Source organism: Hyperolius riggenbachi, chromosome 4, assembly GCF_040937935.1.
Source record: "Hyperolius riggenbachi isolate aHypRig1 chromosome 4, aHypRig1.pri, whole genome shotgun sequence".
NCBI lineage: Eukaryota > Metazoa > Chordata > Amphibia > Anura > Hyperoliidae > Hyperolius > Hyperolius riggenbachi.
This window is the reverse complement of record NC_090649.1, coordinates 218,200,967-218,218,277: the sequence shown is the minus strand read 5'-3', so window position 1 is coordinate 218,218,277 and position 17,311 is coordinate 218,200,967. Positions and strand designations below refer to the sequence as shown.

Here is a 17,311-nt window from a genome sequence, read left to right as displayed (position 1 = left end):
TCATATGCTTTGATCGCTCCCATGCCGTCGTCCTCAGTCTTCTGCAGCGTCGGTACCGGGTCCCCGCACTGCCGTCAGTCAGAGCCAGTCTGACGTAAGAGAAGGGTGCCCTCTACGTATCTCTCCAGCACACTTCTCCTGCGTAGACTGGAGCCGACTAAGGCCCTGTTCACATTTTTTTTTTGCAGAGCCGGCCGTACGGATCCGGCCATCAGGATCAGGAAAAACTGTCAGTTTTTACCGCTGTCAGTTTTCCATTTATTACTATGTAGCTGCAAAACCTGTGAACCAGGCCTTACGGAAGTGCGGGGACCGGGTACCGGCACGGCAGAAGACTGAGGACGGAGGCGTGGGAGCGGTCGGAGCGTATGGGGCTGGAGGAAGCCCCAAGTATGTATAAATCTTTATTTTCTGAGTCCCTTTAAGTGAAACTAATCTGCCCAGTTTAACTTACCCAGGGCTTCTTCCAGACCCCTGTAGTCCTTCAGATACCTCGCTGTCATTATGCTCTAATCCATTTAGCAGCTGTGCCCCTCCAAAAGCTGGCCAACTAAACCAGTTGCTGGCTACTGCGCATGCACGGCCTCGGCTGCATGACTCTTAAATCACACTCTCAATGGGGTGCCCTCTGAGAGAAATGCTGCAGTTTGGTTTGTGAAACAAACTCAGTAAAGTCTGTCATACGTCAAATATAATCAACATTGCTACAGAGTAAAAATTGATTCTATCACCACCTAAGTTGCATATAATGATCACACACTGAGAAATCACACATTTTTTATCAAATAACAAAGGATAATTTTTTCAAAGATTTTATTCTGTTTGCATAATAAAGCAATATGGCCCCAGCAATTTCTAGTATTGCTGTCAACATATTAAGTACGATGAAGGCACTACAGAGCAAAGATGCCACTACAAACCTATTAAGCGTACTTCCTCAAGTGTTTCCTAACAAAAGGCTCCATAATTTATTAACCACCCTGGCGTTCTGATAAGATCGCCAGGGAGGCTGCGGGAGGTTTTTTTTTTAATAAAAAAAAAACTATTTCATGCAGCCAACTGAAAGTTGGCTGCATGAAAGCCCACTAGAGGGCGCTCCGGAGGCGTTCTTCCGATCGCCTCCGGCGCCCAGAACAAAACCTTGTTTTGCTTAGATCGTCGCCATAGCGACGAGCGGAGTGACGTCATCGACGTCAGCCGACGTCCTGACGTCAGCCGCCTCCGATCCAGCCCTTTGTTCCGGCTACGCTGGGCTCAGGCGGCTGGGGGGACCCTCTTTCGCCGCTGCTCGCGGCGGATCGCCGCAGAGCGGCGGCGATCGGGCAGCACACGCGGCTGGCAAAGTGCCGGCTGCGTGTGCTGCACTTTATTTGAAGAAAATCGGCCCAGCAGGGCCTGAGCGGCAGCCTCCGGCGGTGATGGACGAGCTGAGCTCGTCCATACCGCCCGGCTGGTTAAAGGACACCTAAAGTACAAGCGCCAAAATGATCCACAGGAGAGCCAGGCAACTGGTATTGTTTAAAGGGAAATAAATATGGCAGCCACCATATCCTGGTCACCACAAGTTCCCTTTAAGGGTATCAGCCCACATCTACAGTCTAACTATTAGTCCTTAAAGTATGAGAAATAAAGTTACTGACCAATGAGGAATCTCAGGAATACAACTCACTACTTTCCGTGTGACCAATCAGATTGGATCTAGGAAACCACTGACTGCTTTGAAATGCATTTTCACATGAAGAAATAAGTGGTTATCTATCATATGCTTGGTTTCTATTGCCCAGGCTTGTAATGGGTTTTTTTAACCTCATGTTTGAAACCAAAACTCAAGGTTACAAATGTAAAAAGCTGCAGAAGTATGCATGTAAGCACACGCCAAGCAAAGCTAGCAATCCATCCTACATATCTACAGACGACTCCATGTTATCAAAAGTAGGCGCATGTTGCATTCACATTGAACTCTGTAGAGCAAGAATGGCTTAATGCCTGCAACAACACCATATCTATTTAACCCAACGTTCTATGACATCAACATAGCATGAGACATGAAATAAATAGCCATCCGCTGCCTATACATACAAAGTTTAAATCTACATTCTGCAATAATTCTCGACTTGGCCATTCTTGTCCTTAAAGAGCCAATTTACACAGTGGGTTGACCCTGTGGGTTAAGCCACAGAAGAGACAAAGATTATCTGCCCGTCAAGTACTGTACATGAACTTGAATATGGTCATCCACAAGGGCAGTTAAGTTTATTGGTTGCTGGATGTTTCATAACCATGCAGTAAGATGAGCCAAAGCAGCTTTATGCAACATTTGGTGGGTTGGTTGCTGCCAGCGTGTATGTTACTGAATTAATCAGGCTCCTTTCCCACTGGAAGTAAAATCGTTAGCTTTGCTTAGCTGAGCGGACACAGATGGGTATATCGAGTAGGTGGCAACAGAGAACACTGATGAAAAAATGATGCCCAAATGTAACAAAATGATCAGTTTAAAAACTGAATTGGAACAGTTTTTACAGGATCAGTTCTTGTTCCATGCAGTGGGAACCCAGCAATGTTGCGCAGTCACCCCCTTTTAGAGCTGCATGTTGAAGCTGCAACTGCACAAGCAATAACCAAAAAACTGGAAACCTATTATCCGCAAAATATATCGGTGACATGAGCATGTTTCTAAATGAAAAGCAATTATTTTACTAACCTCAACTAACTTACCTCTAGAGGTGCACTCTAGCCTCGGCTTACTGTATCCAAGTAAAAATAAAGCCAACTTCTTAAGTGTTCACTGGAAAGTGCCACAAAAAATTACATAAATGGTTTGAAAAAATAAAGTGATTTTGAACTGAGTAGTTCTATTTTTCTGGATACAAACCAAGTGAGATTAGCTTAGGACAATAACAAAATTGTTATTTCAAGTGTTGTTAAACTTTGGATCATAAACGTAAGAACATAATACTTTCCAGATACAGATGGGTATTAAATTTAGAAACTGACATCGTGCCCTGCTCTATACTGTTATTTTTTCAAAGCAGAAAAATAACAGTATAAAAAAAATAAGTGCCTTATCAGATTTCTCGTGCCTGTGATGCAAAAACATATGTGAACTTCATATTCACAACTCCCATGCAGACAAGGAGAACACAGTTGATTTCCCTCATGCGTCACTGTCATTCTAATTTCCTGCTGTTACTTTTACCAACAGGTATTATTTTCCATCAAAGATACAGTCTCGAAGCCACCCTTCTTAATTTCGTTTATCAGATGTAGACTGTTTGCTTTCCAGCTACCAGAGGGGAATGTAGAAACCTCTGCCAGGACCACCAGCTTTAACTTGTGACTGTAGAATGGTCTCATATATATATATATATATATATATATATATATATATATATATATATATATATATATATATATATATATATATATATATATAAAGGCTGTAGAACTTATACACCAGCGCATCAGCGAGCTGATGGATGGCTCAGACTGTACTGTAACCAGTCAAAAAAGAGCAACTTAGAGAAGGTGGTAACTCTACAAGGAGAAGACTTTGGTCCTTATTAAATTCACTCCATCTCCTAACTTTTCTCTTAGGAGACATTTGAACTTGAAAAAGTACTGCAATTAAAAAAGTACTAAAAGGAAGGTGAAGAAGTACTACCAAAATTATTTTGAGTAATTTCTTGCTTGCTGGTGGCTTAAAGAGAACCCGAGGTGTGTTTAAAGAATGTTATCTGCATACAGAGGCTGGATCTGCTTATACAGCCCAGCCTCTGTTGCTATCCTAAACCCCACTAAGGTCCCCCTGCACTCTGCAATCCCTCATAAATCACAGCCGTGCTGTGATGCTGTGTTTACATCTGTAGTGTCAGTCTCAGCTGCTCCCCCGCCTCCTGCATAGCTCCGGTCCCTGCCCCCGTCCCTTCCCACCAATCAGCAGGGAGGGAAGGGATGCAGGCGGGGACTGGAGTTCTGCAAGAGGTGGGAAGAGCAGCAGACTGACACTATAGAGATAAACACAGCCAGCTCTGACAAGCTGTTTGTCAGCAGCGTGGCTGTGATTTATGAGGGATTGCAGAGTGCAGGGGGACCTTAGGGGGGTTTGTGATAGCAACAGAGGCTGGGCTGTATAGGCAGATCCAGCCTCTGTATGCAGATAATATTCTTCAAACCCACCTCGGGTTCTCTTTAAAGGGCATTATATTGACTACGTGTAAAAATATGACCTAGAAGAAAACTTAGGAGAAAAAGTGAATTGAATAAGGACTTTTGTGCTCTACGGAGATTTGGCCTACAACTGGCAGCACATTACAGGTCCTCTTAATACAATCTGAAGTGTAATTTGACCAGTGCTGACATTCACTTCCAGAAAGTGAAAGTATGGTCAAATGTATGCATGAGGACCACAGTTACACAAGTTTAGGTTTTCACTGTGAATTTGCAGTTTTAACTGTGAACTGTGTGACATCTGAATTACATGCACATTTCCAGAATACAACCATGACAAATTAAAGAAACAAAGTACCCCCTGGCATGGCAAAGCTCCTCTCAAGTACCCCTTGACTACAGATCTATTTAAAAACAGTACATGGCATTTGTTTGTAAGCATTTACTATTTCTTCTTATTAGCTAAAATACTAATTTGGTGTTGCATACCTAGGTTTTGTCATGTAGCAGAATGTAAAGGTTTTTGCAATAACAGCATTCTGCATACTTGTAATTTATGTTGAATACCAAGGTAGGGTTGTTGGCTGTATAGTTAAAAAACATTTTGAATGTAATAAACATTGACTGATTTGATTTAAAAATAAAACAAAATAAAATGTACAGTAGATATCTAGAACAAAGGAGATGCTAATGGATCTATTTTCGCTGAAAGTCTCAAACCTTTAGTAATTTGAACGTTTTTTTCTTTTAATTTTAGCACCAAGATCTTCATTTGTTGCCAAAGAAGAGCAAATAGCATTCAGAGACTGCGCAGAAGCCTTTAAATCAGGACTGACATCAAGTGGCATCTACACATTGACATTATCAAATACAACAGAACAAGTCAAGGTAAGCAAATTTATGAGTAAAGATCATGAAATATGACACTTGTCTTGTGAATGTCACATTTGTGATATATAAAAAGCCTAGCAATTATCAATGGCCATTTCAGCATGAGAATGACCCAAGACAAAACTGCTGTGCATTGGTAATATTTGGCCATAAATTACCTGATAGATGGTCAATGTCAGTTTCAAGAACAAAGCAAATCAGGTGGTCCAAATATTAATGGTTTTAGATGTTTCACGAAAATATTTGCAAAAGCAGTTTAACCAATAATTCATCCAAAACTTTTTTTCAGTTTTGTCAAAGTGAGGAGGGGTTAGAATCTATTATTATTATTTTCTAAAGCAACAACATATTCAGTGGTGCTGTATAAAGTCATATATGCTAATTTCTACTGCTGTCTGAGCCCCAGGGTGTCACAAAAGAATTTGGGCAGATGGTGGCCTCACATGGTAGTGCCGTTCCAGCTTACTTCTGTAACACTGCGTATAATAATAATTCTTCTATACAGAGACACTGAAAACTCCAGGCAATCAATTTAGGGCCCAAAAATACATACTGTGTGATATAAACCTGTCATTAAAATAGCAGCTATTACCAAATAGGTTCACCATAGATCACCAAACTGGCTGATGGCGGGTGAGATCACCAAGCTGACCAACCTCTGTAAGAGCAATTCCCGCTAAGCATTTAAAGTGACCCTGCAGTGGGAGGCTGCAGAAGAGGTTAGTGCGCCACAGACAAAAGTAGTAGATAAATGAGATTTCTTCATGTTGCCCATAAAATTTGTGTGACTCTGAGGAACCCAGGTGAATTGTCTGGGATACCTATTCAAAGTCCACCTATACTCAAAAAAACAAACAAAAAAAACTGACAGCAGAACTAGTGCCATGATTACAGCTGTGCCCTGGCTGTTTTACAGGCTAATGCACCTATTTTTCCACAGTGTAGTTGATGCGGCTTGCCCCTCTGCACAATTCTTGGGTTTCAATCGAGACCTAAAGCCTCATCTACACGCGTAGATGACGCTCCGATGTGTATTATCAATCGAGCCGCATTGATTGATAAGATCCGACAGGTCGGATCTCACCACCGCCGATTCCCTGCTTGTTCCCCACGAGGGGACAATGGCAGGGAATCGAGTGGAAGATAAATGGCGCCGGCGGGGACGAGCGGGGGATCGAATTCGACGCACGCGCGGGCGAGCGGGGACGCGGCGTGCATGCGCGGGGATGCGGAAGAGGCGATCCGTCGGCTAATCGAGCCGCCGGATCGCCTCGTGTAGACGAGGCTTAAGACTTCATTATTGTTGGCTATATGTGGACAGTAGTGGTCCTAGCTCCCATAGATCATCATTAGTCCATGGGAGGGGATACCTGCTTTGAGCATACACCTCTTGTCTTTTGTTAGACTATGGGAGCAAGGACCCGACCAGATCCAGGCAACAGTAATGCCGTCCTAACTCCCAGGGGAAAAGCCAAGAGGCAGAGGAGTGGAGCAGGCTGAATCCATTACACTGCAGAAAGGTTTTGGCTGATACAACAACTAGTGTTGGGCGAACAGTGTTCGCCACTGTTCGGGTTCTGCAGAACATCACCCTGTTCGGGTGATGTTCGAGTTCGGCCGAACACCTGACGGTGCTCGGCCAAACCGTTCGGCCATATGGCCGAACTAAGAGCGCATGGCCGAACGTTCCCCGAACGTTCGGCTAGCGCTGTGATTGGCCGAACGGGTCACGTGGTTCGGACCCGAACGCGCTCTGATTGGCCGAACGGTCACGTGGTTCGGGTAAATAAATACCCGAACCACGTCATATCTCCGCCATTTGTCTGTGGGTTTAGCTTTGGGTAGGCAGGCAGGGTAGTTCGCGCTCCAGCCACGCTAGCCAGGGTCACCCCTGTCATTGTGTCACTGCTGGGAACAGTAGTACACCGCTTGCTCAGCCACACTATATAGCATTCTGTTTACTGCCACTCTGTGTACCTCGCTCAGCCACACTATATAGCATTCTGTTTACTGCCACTCTGTGTCTGCTGGGAATAGTGGTACACCGCTCGCTCAGCCACACTATATAGCATTCTGTTCACTGTTCTGTGTCTGCTTGGAATAGTGGTACACCGCTCGCTCAGCCACACTATATAGCATTCTGTTTACTGTTCTGTGTCTGCTGGGAACAGTAGTACACCGCTCGCTCAGCCAGAGTATATAGCATTGTGTTTACTGCCACTCTGTGTACACCGCTCAGCCAGACTATATACCATTGTTTACTGACACTCTGTGTACACCGCTCAGCCAGACTATATACCATTGTTTACTGACACTCTGTGTACACCGCTCAGCCAGACTATATACCATTGTTTACTGCCACTCTGATTCTGCTGGGAACAGTAGTACACCGCTCGCTCAGCCAGACTATATAGCATTGTGTTTACTGCCACTCTGTGTACACCGCTCAGCCAGACTATATACCATTGTTTACTGACACTCTGTGTACACCGCTCAGCCAGACTATATACCATTGTTTACTGCCACTCTGATTCTGCTGGGAACAGTAGTACACCGCTCGCTCAGCCAGACTATATACCATTGTTTACTGACACTCTGTGTACACCGCTCAGCCAGACTATATACCATTGTTTACTGCCACTCTGATTCTGCTGGGAACAGTAGTACACCGCTCGCTCAGCCAGACTATATACCATTGTTTACTGACACTATATAGCAGACTATATAGCATTGTGTGTACACCGCTCAGCCAGACTATATACCATTGTTTACTGACACTCTGTGTACACCGCTCAGCCAGACTATATACCATTGTTTACTGCCACTCTGATTCTGCTGGGAACAGTAGTACACCGCTCGCTCAGCCAGACTATATACCATTGTTTACTGACACTCTGTGTACACCGCTCAGCCAGACTATATACCATTGTTTACTGCCACTCTGATTCTGCTGGGAACAGTAGTACACCGCTCGCTCAGCCAGACTATATAGCATTGTGTTTACTGCCACTCTGTGTACACCGCTCAGCCACACTATATAGCATTGCGTACTCTGCCAGTCAGTGTGTATATTGCTGGGATCAGTAATACTCCACTCACCGTCAACCACTATATGAGCTCAACATGAGTTCCCCAGAGACCTCCGCTGTGAGCAGCACTCCCAACAACAGCAACAGCCAACGCCCCACGCAAGCTATAACATCCACCCCAGCAGCCAGTGGTCAGCAGCAGCCCTCCCCGGAGGAGAACGTTGTGTCCATCAGTCCGTCGCCAGAGCGATTAATGAGGGCTGCCATTGAGGAGATGATGGGGCCTGATGTGGAGGAGGAGGTCTGGCTCAGGCCAGCATCCCAAGTTAATGTTGAGGACGATGAGGGGTCTGTGTCTGGGGATGTTGGGGTGGCAGAGGTGGTGGGTGGGTCAGACTCAGGAGAAGAGTTGTATGATGAGGATGATGATCGGGACCATCTGTATGTGCCTCAGAGTCCGACCCCGGAAAACATGTTGTATCGTGTGTTTAGGTACTAAAATCTGCGTTCCCTCCCAGTAGTGTTGGGCGAACAGTGTTTGCCACTGTTCGGGTTCTGCAGAACATCACCCTGTTCGGGGTGACTATATAGCAGACTATATAGCATTGTGTTTAATGCCACTCTGTGTACACGGCTCAGCCACACTATATAGCATTGTGTTTACTTCCACTCTGTGTCTGCTGGGAACAGTAGTACACCGCTCACCCGCCACTGTATAGCATTGTGCTCTGTGTCACTGCTGACAATAGTGGTACACCGCTCAACCACCACTGTATAGCATTTCTGTACTGCCACTGTACTGCTGCCAGTCAGCGTGTACTTTAAGGATAAGTGAAATGAGGAAGAAATCCGGTGAAAGAGGGAGGGGCAAGGGAAGAGGTGTTTCCCCTGACGGTTCACGTACAGGCCACAGGGGAGCACCCAAGAAAACCCACTCAATACTGCCCATGTTGTCCAGGACAACAACCCTCACAGATCCAAAAGAACAGGACCAGATAATTACTTGGATGACCTCTCAAGCGTCCAGCAGTGGGTTAAGCAGCACCAGCACATCACACACGAGGTCCGAGTCCTCAGCCAGTTAAAGTCTGGGCTTTCTTTGAAGACTGCACTGAGGATGTTACCATGGCGATTTGCAAGGTGTGCAAGACCCGCCTGAGCAGGGAGAAAAGTATTAACAACCTCTCCACCACCAGCATGAGCCGCCACATTCTATCCAAACATCCCACTCTGTGGGCAAACGCGGCAGGACAGGGTACCACCAGCAACACTGCCTCCCTTGGGTTCACCAGACTCACCACCAGACCCGCCTCAGCAGCAGCAGTAGCCCAGCCATTGCGTGGTTCACAACATTCACAAACATCAGACGATGCTGACACTGTCACTTTCCGGACTAGTGCTCTTGAGGTCTCCCAGTGTTCATCAAACACAACAACCAACAGCCCTTCGGTGTGCAGCGCTACGGTTGAGTTGTCTGTCTCTGAGATGTTTGAGCACAAGAGGAAATTGCCAGCAAATGACCCCCGGGCCGTGGCAGTAACAGCCAGCCAGCATAGCCAAGCTTCTGGCCTGCGAAATGCTGCCATATCGAGTGGTGGAGACAAACAGCTTCAAGGGCATGATGTCAGTGGCCATCCCACGTTACGTGGTTCCCAGCCGCTACCACTTTGCGCGCTCTGCAGTGCCTGAGTTGCATGAGCACGTGGTCAGCTAAATAACCCGAAGCTTGAAGAATGCCGTTGCCTGCAAGGTTCACCTCACCACTGACACCTGGACGAGTGCGTTCGGCCAGGGTCGATACATCTCCCTTACCGCGCACTGGGTGAACCTTGTGGAGCCTGGCAGCGATTCCTCACCTGCTACGGCGCGGGTGTTGCCCACGCCGCAAACAGCTGGATAACAACAGCAGCACCTACCTCTCTGACTCCTTCTCCTCCAACGCATCTCAAAGCTGTACCTCATCCGGAAATGCTAACCCAGCACCAGCAGCAGTAGGATCGTGGAAGCAGTGCAGCACAGCTGTTGGCATGCGTCAGCAAGCGTTGCTGAAGCTGATCTGCCTTGGGGATAAGCAGCACACAGGGGAGGAAATTTGGAGGGGAATAAAGGAACAGACGGATTTGTGGCTGGCACCGCTGGACCTGAAACCGGGCATGAAGCTAGACACCTGGCACGAACTGGCAATGTACGCAATAGAGGTGCTGGCTTGCCCGGCAGCCAGCGTTATGTCGGAACGCTGTTTCAGTGCTGCCGGAGGCATCATCACAGATCGGCGTATCCGCCTCTCCACAGAAAATGCAGACCGTCTGACTCAAATTAAAATGAATCAATCCTGGATTGGAAACGACTACGCAACACTCCTGGACCCCAACCAAGTAACATGACCGATGAACATCTGGGATGGTTTAGCGTTTCCGGTCCCTGTTTATTGAACCTCTCATCTGTATTACATTTATGACTGCATGGCGGCAAAAAGCATTGCTGCTATATCCGCACGCTTTTTGTCCTCATGCAAGGCCTGGGTTGTTGTGTCTCACAAAGCGTGGCCTTCTCCTCCTGCGCCTCCTCCTGTTCCATCACGTGTGCTGCTGCTGCTGCTGCTGGGTTACCGTTGCCGGTCCCTGTTTATGGAACCTCTTATCTTTATTACATTTATGACTACATGGCGGTACAAAGCATGCTATCCGCACGCTTTTTGTCCTCATGCAAGGCCTGGGTTGTTGTGTCTCACAAAGCGTGGCCTTCTCCTCCTGCGCCTCCTCCTGTTCCATCACGTGTGCTGCTGCTGCTGCTGCTGGGTTACCGTTGCCGGTCCCTGTTTATGGAACCTCTTATCTTTATTACATTTATGACTACATGGCGGTACAAAGCATGCTATCCGCACGCTTTTTGTCCTCATGCAAGGCCTGGGTTGTTGTGTCTCACAAAGCGTGGCCTTCTCCTCCTGCGCCTCCTCCTGTTCCATCACGTGTGCTGCTGCTGGGTTAGCGTTGCCGCGTGGTCCCTGTTTATTGAACCACTTATCTTTATTACATTTATGACTGCATGGTGGTACAAAGCATGCTATCCGCACGCTTCGTCCTCATGCAAGGCCTGGGTTGTTGTGTCTCAAAGCGTGGCCTTCTCCTCCTGCGCCACCCTCCTCCTGTTCCATCACGTGTGCTGCTGCTGGGTTAGCATTACCGGTCCCTTTTCCTGGAACCTCTTATATGTATTACATTTATGACTGCATGCCGACAAAAAGCATGTTACCTGTGCAAAGAAAACAGACATTTCCCGCATTTAAAAGACAGTTTTCCCTTTGAAACTTTAAAATCGATTTTCTCAAAAACTATAAGCTCTTTTTGCTAAATTTTTTTTCCTCTTGTACCCACTCCCAAGGTGCACATACCCTGTAAATTTGGGGTATGTAGCATGTAAGGAGGCTTTACAAACCACAAAAGTTCGGGTCCCCATTGACTTCCATTATGTTCGGAGTTCGGGTCGAACACCCGAACATCGCGGCCATGTTCGGCCTGTTCGGCCCGAACCCGAACATCTAGATGTTCGCCCAACACTAACAACAACCAGGGCATGGCTATGTTCAAACCCTAGCCCAGCAGTCCTATTTTTAATTCAGACTTCAAATATAATTTAAAGCCCGTGAGAGATTGCAAGCCTTTTGTACCCAATAGATAGAATTGGCCTTTAAAAACGGTTCTCAATTTACCTACAGAAAAGACAAAACGTTTATGTGCTCCTCATTCTAGTAACATTTTATCTGTTTGTGAGGCTAATCGTGGAGTAATCCAGACAATGCCACTACATGGATGCAATAATAGTTCATGTGGAGAGAAAACAATCAGATATATGGTACATGCATTGTTGGGTTGGGGCTACTTTGATCAGTGGAGATCTCAATCAACATGCACTGTGCAAGTAAAATAAAAATAGTAGCACAAGGTTCAATCACACTTCTACTCATCTCTGGAAACAAAATAAAACAAACATGGTCTTGTACACATGGGGCACTCAAAAATATCAGCCTTTGGCTTTACTTTTATAAAACAAAGCATGCACTAAAAAATGAGCGCTAAGATGTTCTCTGTATAGAATATTTGTGTAATAAAGCTTTTATACATATAGTTCAAAACAAAAAAACTAATATTTAATGTAATGACCACAAATCCCTGTGCTTGCTCTTTAAGCCTTGGATTTAAAAGCAGAATCAGAAGTAGCAGCAGAAGAATGCATTCCTGATTGCTCTGATGGCTCATATGAGGATGTTCTGTAACTTTTCTTGGATGAATCCTAGTCCAGAAACTTCTAGACCTCTCAGATAATACAATAAGCCTAACAGCTATTTATACCCATGCACACGGAGGAGTCATAAAAATGACAGCTTGGAGTGAGGCATGTCTATAAACAAACATAAAATATTTATTACATCTAAAACACTTTGTGCTGCATATGCTTCCTGTGAACAAAACATGAAGCACACAAGAAATTGAAATTAAAGTATAACTCCAGCCCTTTTTGTTTTGGGTTAAGGTTTGATAAAGTAAAAAAAAAAAAAATCTATAGCAGGGTACAGCAAAGGAAAATACTATATTGGAGATAGAGAAGGACACCGCTATACAGTAAGGTACAGCAATTAGGGGTACTATCACAGGTAGCAATGTAAGGGCACCATAATTTTGGGGAATAATCTAGACTCCCTCTAGTCTTCAAGCCATCTGTAAAAAGGTTGTAGTGCCCACAATCTTGTGGCTTTTGTCATAAAGAAATACAAAATAGGATTGGCAACGTAGCTGATACCATACTGAAGCTAGAGGAATTTAGGTATGTTCACATCATGTTTTTAGACCCCTTTACATTTGGTCAGGTACAGTCAAATCTGTAAATGATATGCCTCTCAAATGATGAGGACTGCTTGTAAAGGCCAGCTTTATAAACATTCAGGAACCATGAGGTATTTCTGTGACAAATTATGGACACATTATAAATCTTTTTCACAGAGCTTGCATTGTTGGTTGTTTATTTTTTAGTTCTTAGCATGAAACAGCCTTCAGCCCTGTCAGACATGCAGGAGCCTGAGGGCCACTCATTTTCCCTTCTTCTTCACCACTTGTACTTAGGACAAGGATAACAGAAACATTTCTTATTAGGGGTTGAAAGTCAAAAACTTTAAGAGTTACTGAGGTCTTTTTTTGGATTCTTACACTGATGTGCATCTGCAAGTCATTTTAACACTTTGGCTGTTAACTGGATTCCTTCTAGGATGCTGTGCCTAGGCAATGACAGAGGTGGCAGATTATGAGCAACTTGTATAAACACACACACACACAGACACACACAGACACAGACACAGACAGGGCCGGCCCGCTCATGAGGCGGGGTGAAACATTTGCCTCAGGCGGCAGATCTGGGGGGGCGGCACCCGCCCGTCCATGGACGCTGGGGCCGCCCGCCGAGCTGGAGGGGTAGCGGGCAGAAAGGGGGTATTGGGCCTAGCGGCGGGGAGGGGGGTCGGACCCCCCCCTCCCTCGCCTGGGTCCCCCGATCTGCGCTCCTCCTCCAGCGTAAAGTACCAGCCAGCGTGCATATGAGAAGAGGCAACGGGCGGGGGAATCACTCACCTTCCGCGTTCCATCGCGTGCTCCACTGACGTCACTTCCGGCAACGCCGCCCACTGTATTGTAAGTGGACGGCCTTGCAGGAAGTGACGTCGGTGGAGCGCACGATGGAATGCGGAAGGTGAGTGATTCCCCCGCCCGTTGCCTCTTCTCATATGCACGCTGGCTGGTACTTTACGCTGGAGGAGGAGCGCAGATCGGGGGACCCAGGCGAGGGAGGGGGGTGTCCGACCCCCCTCCCCGCCGCTAGGCCCAATACCCCCTTTCTGCTAGCTACCCCTCCAGCTCGGCGGCACCCCCCTCCCCACCCACCCACCCACGGGGGAGGGGGGGAGCGATTTTTTTTTCTAATTTTGCCTCAGGCGGCAAAAAGTCTAGGGCCGGCCCCACACACACAGACACACACAGACACACAGACACACACACACAGACACACACACACACACACACACTCACACACACACACACACAGGCTTAATAAGTAGCATGCTCAAGAAAAAAGCATCAACTTCAGTTTAGAATATATGGGTGCAACATTTGCAAAAATACATGTGATTGGATGAACCCATGTATAAGGGTCTTTACAAATGTACACAGTCGCTCAAGAAAAACGGTAGCTTATCAGGGAAGTAAAGCGTACATCAGTTATAAAAAGAAAGAGCCTACCATAACAGGCTCTGTCATTATAGGGGTGTCTCAGCATTGAATACATACCTGATCTGACATAATAGGGTCACAGGTAATGCTCCGACCCCCCCCCCCCCCCCTCCTTGGGAACACAGTCACAGCTATCTTTCCAAAGTTTGCTGGATCTTTTTGTAAACCCCCACAACAATTAGGCTGCATATACTGACCTGGGGGTGGGCCGTGGCAATGCAGATCTTGGACCCCCCCCCCCAAAAAAAAAAAACCAAACAAACAAACATGGCTGCAATTGGATGAAGTTTGGCTGATCAGGTGAGTATTTAAACCCCCCCCCCCTTCTCAGTCTTGTATCATTAAGAAATGACAGGCTCTCTCTTTTTTACTTTAGGTACGCTTTAAGTAATCAGATGGTGGACTGCTGCCTCTGTAGATCCTTTGTAAAAAAAATGCTGTATTTCTTCAAGGCATTTAGACATAAGACAACAATTACCTGAAATGTGTGCAGCAGATGACTGCTGGCCAATCTTTCTTGGAAAGAAAGACTAGTCGTACAGGTTAAATACACTTGGCTATTGCTGTTCAGTTTGTTTTGTCACATGAGGGGATGATCTCATGAGTATTGGTGTGGCTGAGGTTTGTCGAACATCTGGTCTCTATTGTTCCCTCATCGTAAACCCATCATGTCTACCCTCCAGTCTTCTGACAAAAGACCCAGAGGACAGTTGGATTGTGCCATAGGTCCAATCACCTCATAAGGTCTTCAGCAGCCTTTTTAACACACTTCGCATTAACAGCATCTGCTGGCCACTTAATGTTCTTCTCACTTCCATAGACTAGCAAGAATGAGCGGACAATGGGGGTTTTTTTTTGTCCGTTCTCCGCTCTTTGCTAAACAGACAGTGAACTATAAATAGGAGCCATTCACACTTATCACTCTGCAACTGATCCATATAACCTATGGGGGGGTAACATCTTCCCCGTGCTACAGCCGAACCACATTGATCATGTGAGCGACCCGCTCCCGCTGCCCGCATGTGGTCCGGCGCAAGTGGGAACACAGCCATACCTGCATTTCTGTCAGTCTGGCACACTAATCAGACACAGGCAGGATCATGAGAAATGAAAGGTGACCATGACCAGAACTCCAGAAAAATGAAATCACAATGAAGGGAACTGGAGGTACTAATCTTGCCCTTATCCTGTATATCTCAAAACAAGACATTCAGGTTAGCTTTTCAAATTAAAACGAACTGGATTGCTTTTTTACTGCAGTATTACGCATTTCACTACGATACACAATCAATGTAAACAAAAATAAACATTATTGTATTATTATACACTATATTTGCACTGAAAACGGGGAATTCATGATAAAAGGTAGTGTAAAACATCTTATAATGTATGGAAAATGAATTGCGCATAGGTATAAAACTATTTTGTGTTACCGTGATAACACAGCTCGCAGTTATCAAATTTCCTTGCGACTTAGTAACAGGCACAACCTGGGTACACATTAGCATTTATTTAATGCCAAGTATCATCATTACTACTGTCTTGTCACTGTGCACGTACATTAGTCAACGTTCCTTATTAAGCATTAAAAAAATTGGTACTGATGTTCAACATACAGCTGAATAGTATGGCTGCCAAACGCAGCAATTAAGTCCAGCTTTATAGGCTTTCCCTCTACTACACAAGGACATTTTAGTGTATTGTCCTTTTGAGACGGTACAATGTCAAAATTCAAGCAGGTTAATAACCAATGCTACATAGAAAGTGAGGAGAGAAGGGCCCTAAAATTATTTTGTTCTTTTGGTACCAGTATCTCTTATGTGTTGCACTAATTTATATTTAAGTGCACTGTATTCTGCGCGGATTACGTTTGCCAAAGCTCAAATGTTTCTAGATGTTCCATTTATGCCATACTTAAGCATGACTCGTTCTAATAATCATTAAAAGACCATCTGTCCTTCATCAACAATATTAGAGAACATTGATAGGAGGCCTCGTATGTTTTCTCTTCCATCACGTACTAAAACTGTTCAAAAATTTGAACCTCCTCATTACTAAATGCTAAATGATATTTTAAAAGTCAGGAAACCATTTTATATCACAATTTTCTTCCCTTTAAATAAATGCAAGAGACCGCATTCTTGCCTAAATTAACATTGACCTAATAAAACTTCTTGTGTTCTAATTAAAACAAACAGATCAGAGTCGTGCACTTCCTGCCACAAATGGAGAGTTTCAGTAAAGAAAGGAATTTTTATTTTCTAGTCAGTAACTATATGAGACTCGTGTGGTATGATCACACTGCTGTTCAGAAAGAACGCGGTACAGAACATCACGAGAAAATGTAATGTAAACAGTGTCTATACTTTTAGCATTCTGTAGAAGTCCAACTTATTTTCTTTGGATACTAAGACAAATTGTGTACATGCTCTGCCAAGTTAATGTATCATATGTATAACCTACAGGGAAATTATACTGGTGGTCTTGTGATCTCAAGAGAAGATGGTATAACAGAACATAAACTGCTTTAAAAATACAAACTGTATCCAATCATCATTTAGTAAAGCTATCTGCTATTCACTATTGTAAAGCATAAATGATGATGATGACAGTCCTATCTTGGATGATTACTGGAGAGCTTTAGGTTTTTGGCATTATAATTTGGGTGCCTTTTTAGGATGAATAAGGTTAGAGTAGGGTAAATGATATGGATTGTTAGTGTTTGGGTGAATCTGAAGGTTAAGATTAAGCATACAGTAGGGGATTAAGGGTATTGTTAGGAAAACTGTTTAAATGAGCACTACATTGGCAGAATTTTTATAACCTTGAGTTACATACTGACACACAAAATGATTGTTAATGATCATTTTGGGTGATCATTTAGGAACAATTGCTGCACACACATGCTGCTCTGTGAATGGTCAGTTCTGTTCTATGGGGAGGCGGTACCCC

General features: G+C 45.0%; 2 protein-coding genes across 7 annotated transcripts in view; one reads left to right on the top strand and one right to left on the bottom strand.

Annotated features, from left to right (window-relative positions):
• MCPH1 (microcephalin 1) overlaps nt 1-17,311 on the bottom strand; it is a 664,091-nt gene that overhangs the window by 246,928 nt on the left and 399,852 nt on the right. The gene's annotated exons all lie outside the window — the stretch shown is intronic.
• The window catches only part of ANGPT2 (angiopoietin 2), a 75,401-nt gene that overhangs the window by 37,608 nt on the left and 20,482 nt on the right, over nt 1-17,311 (top strand). Inside the window, exon 5 of the mRNA XM_068281355.1 lies at nt 4,925-5,055. Coding sequence (XP_068137456.1) covers nt 4,925-5,055 — 131 coding nt within the window. The remainder of the gene's footprint in view (nt 1-4,924; nt 5,056-17,311) is intronic.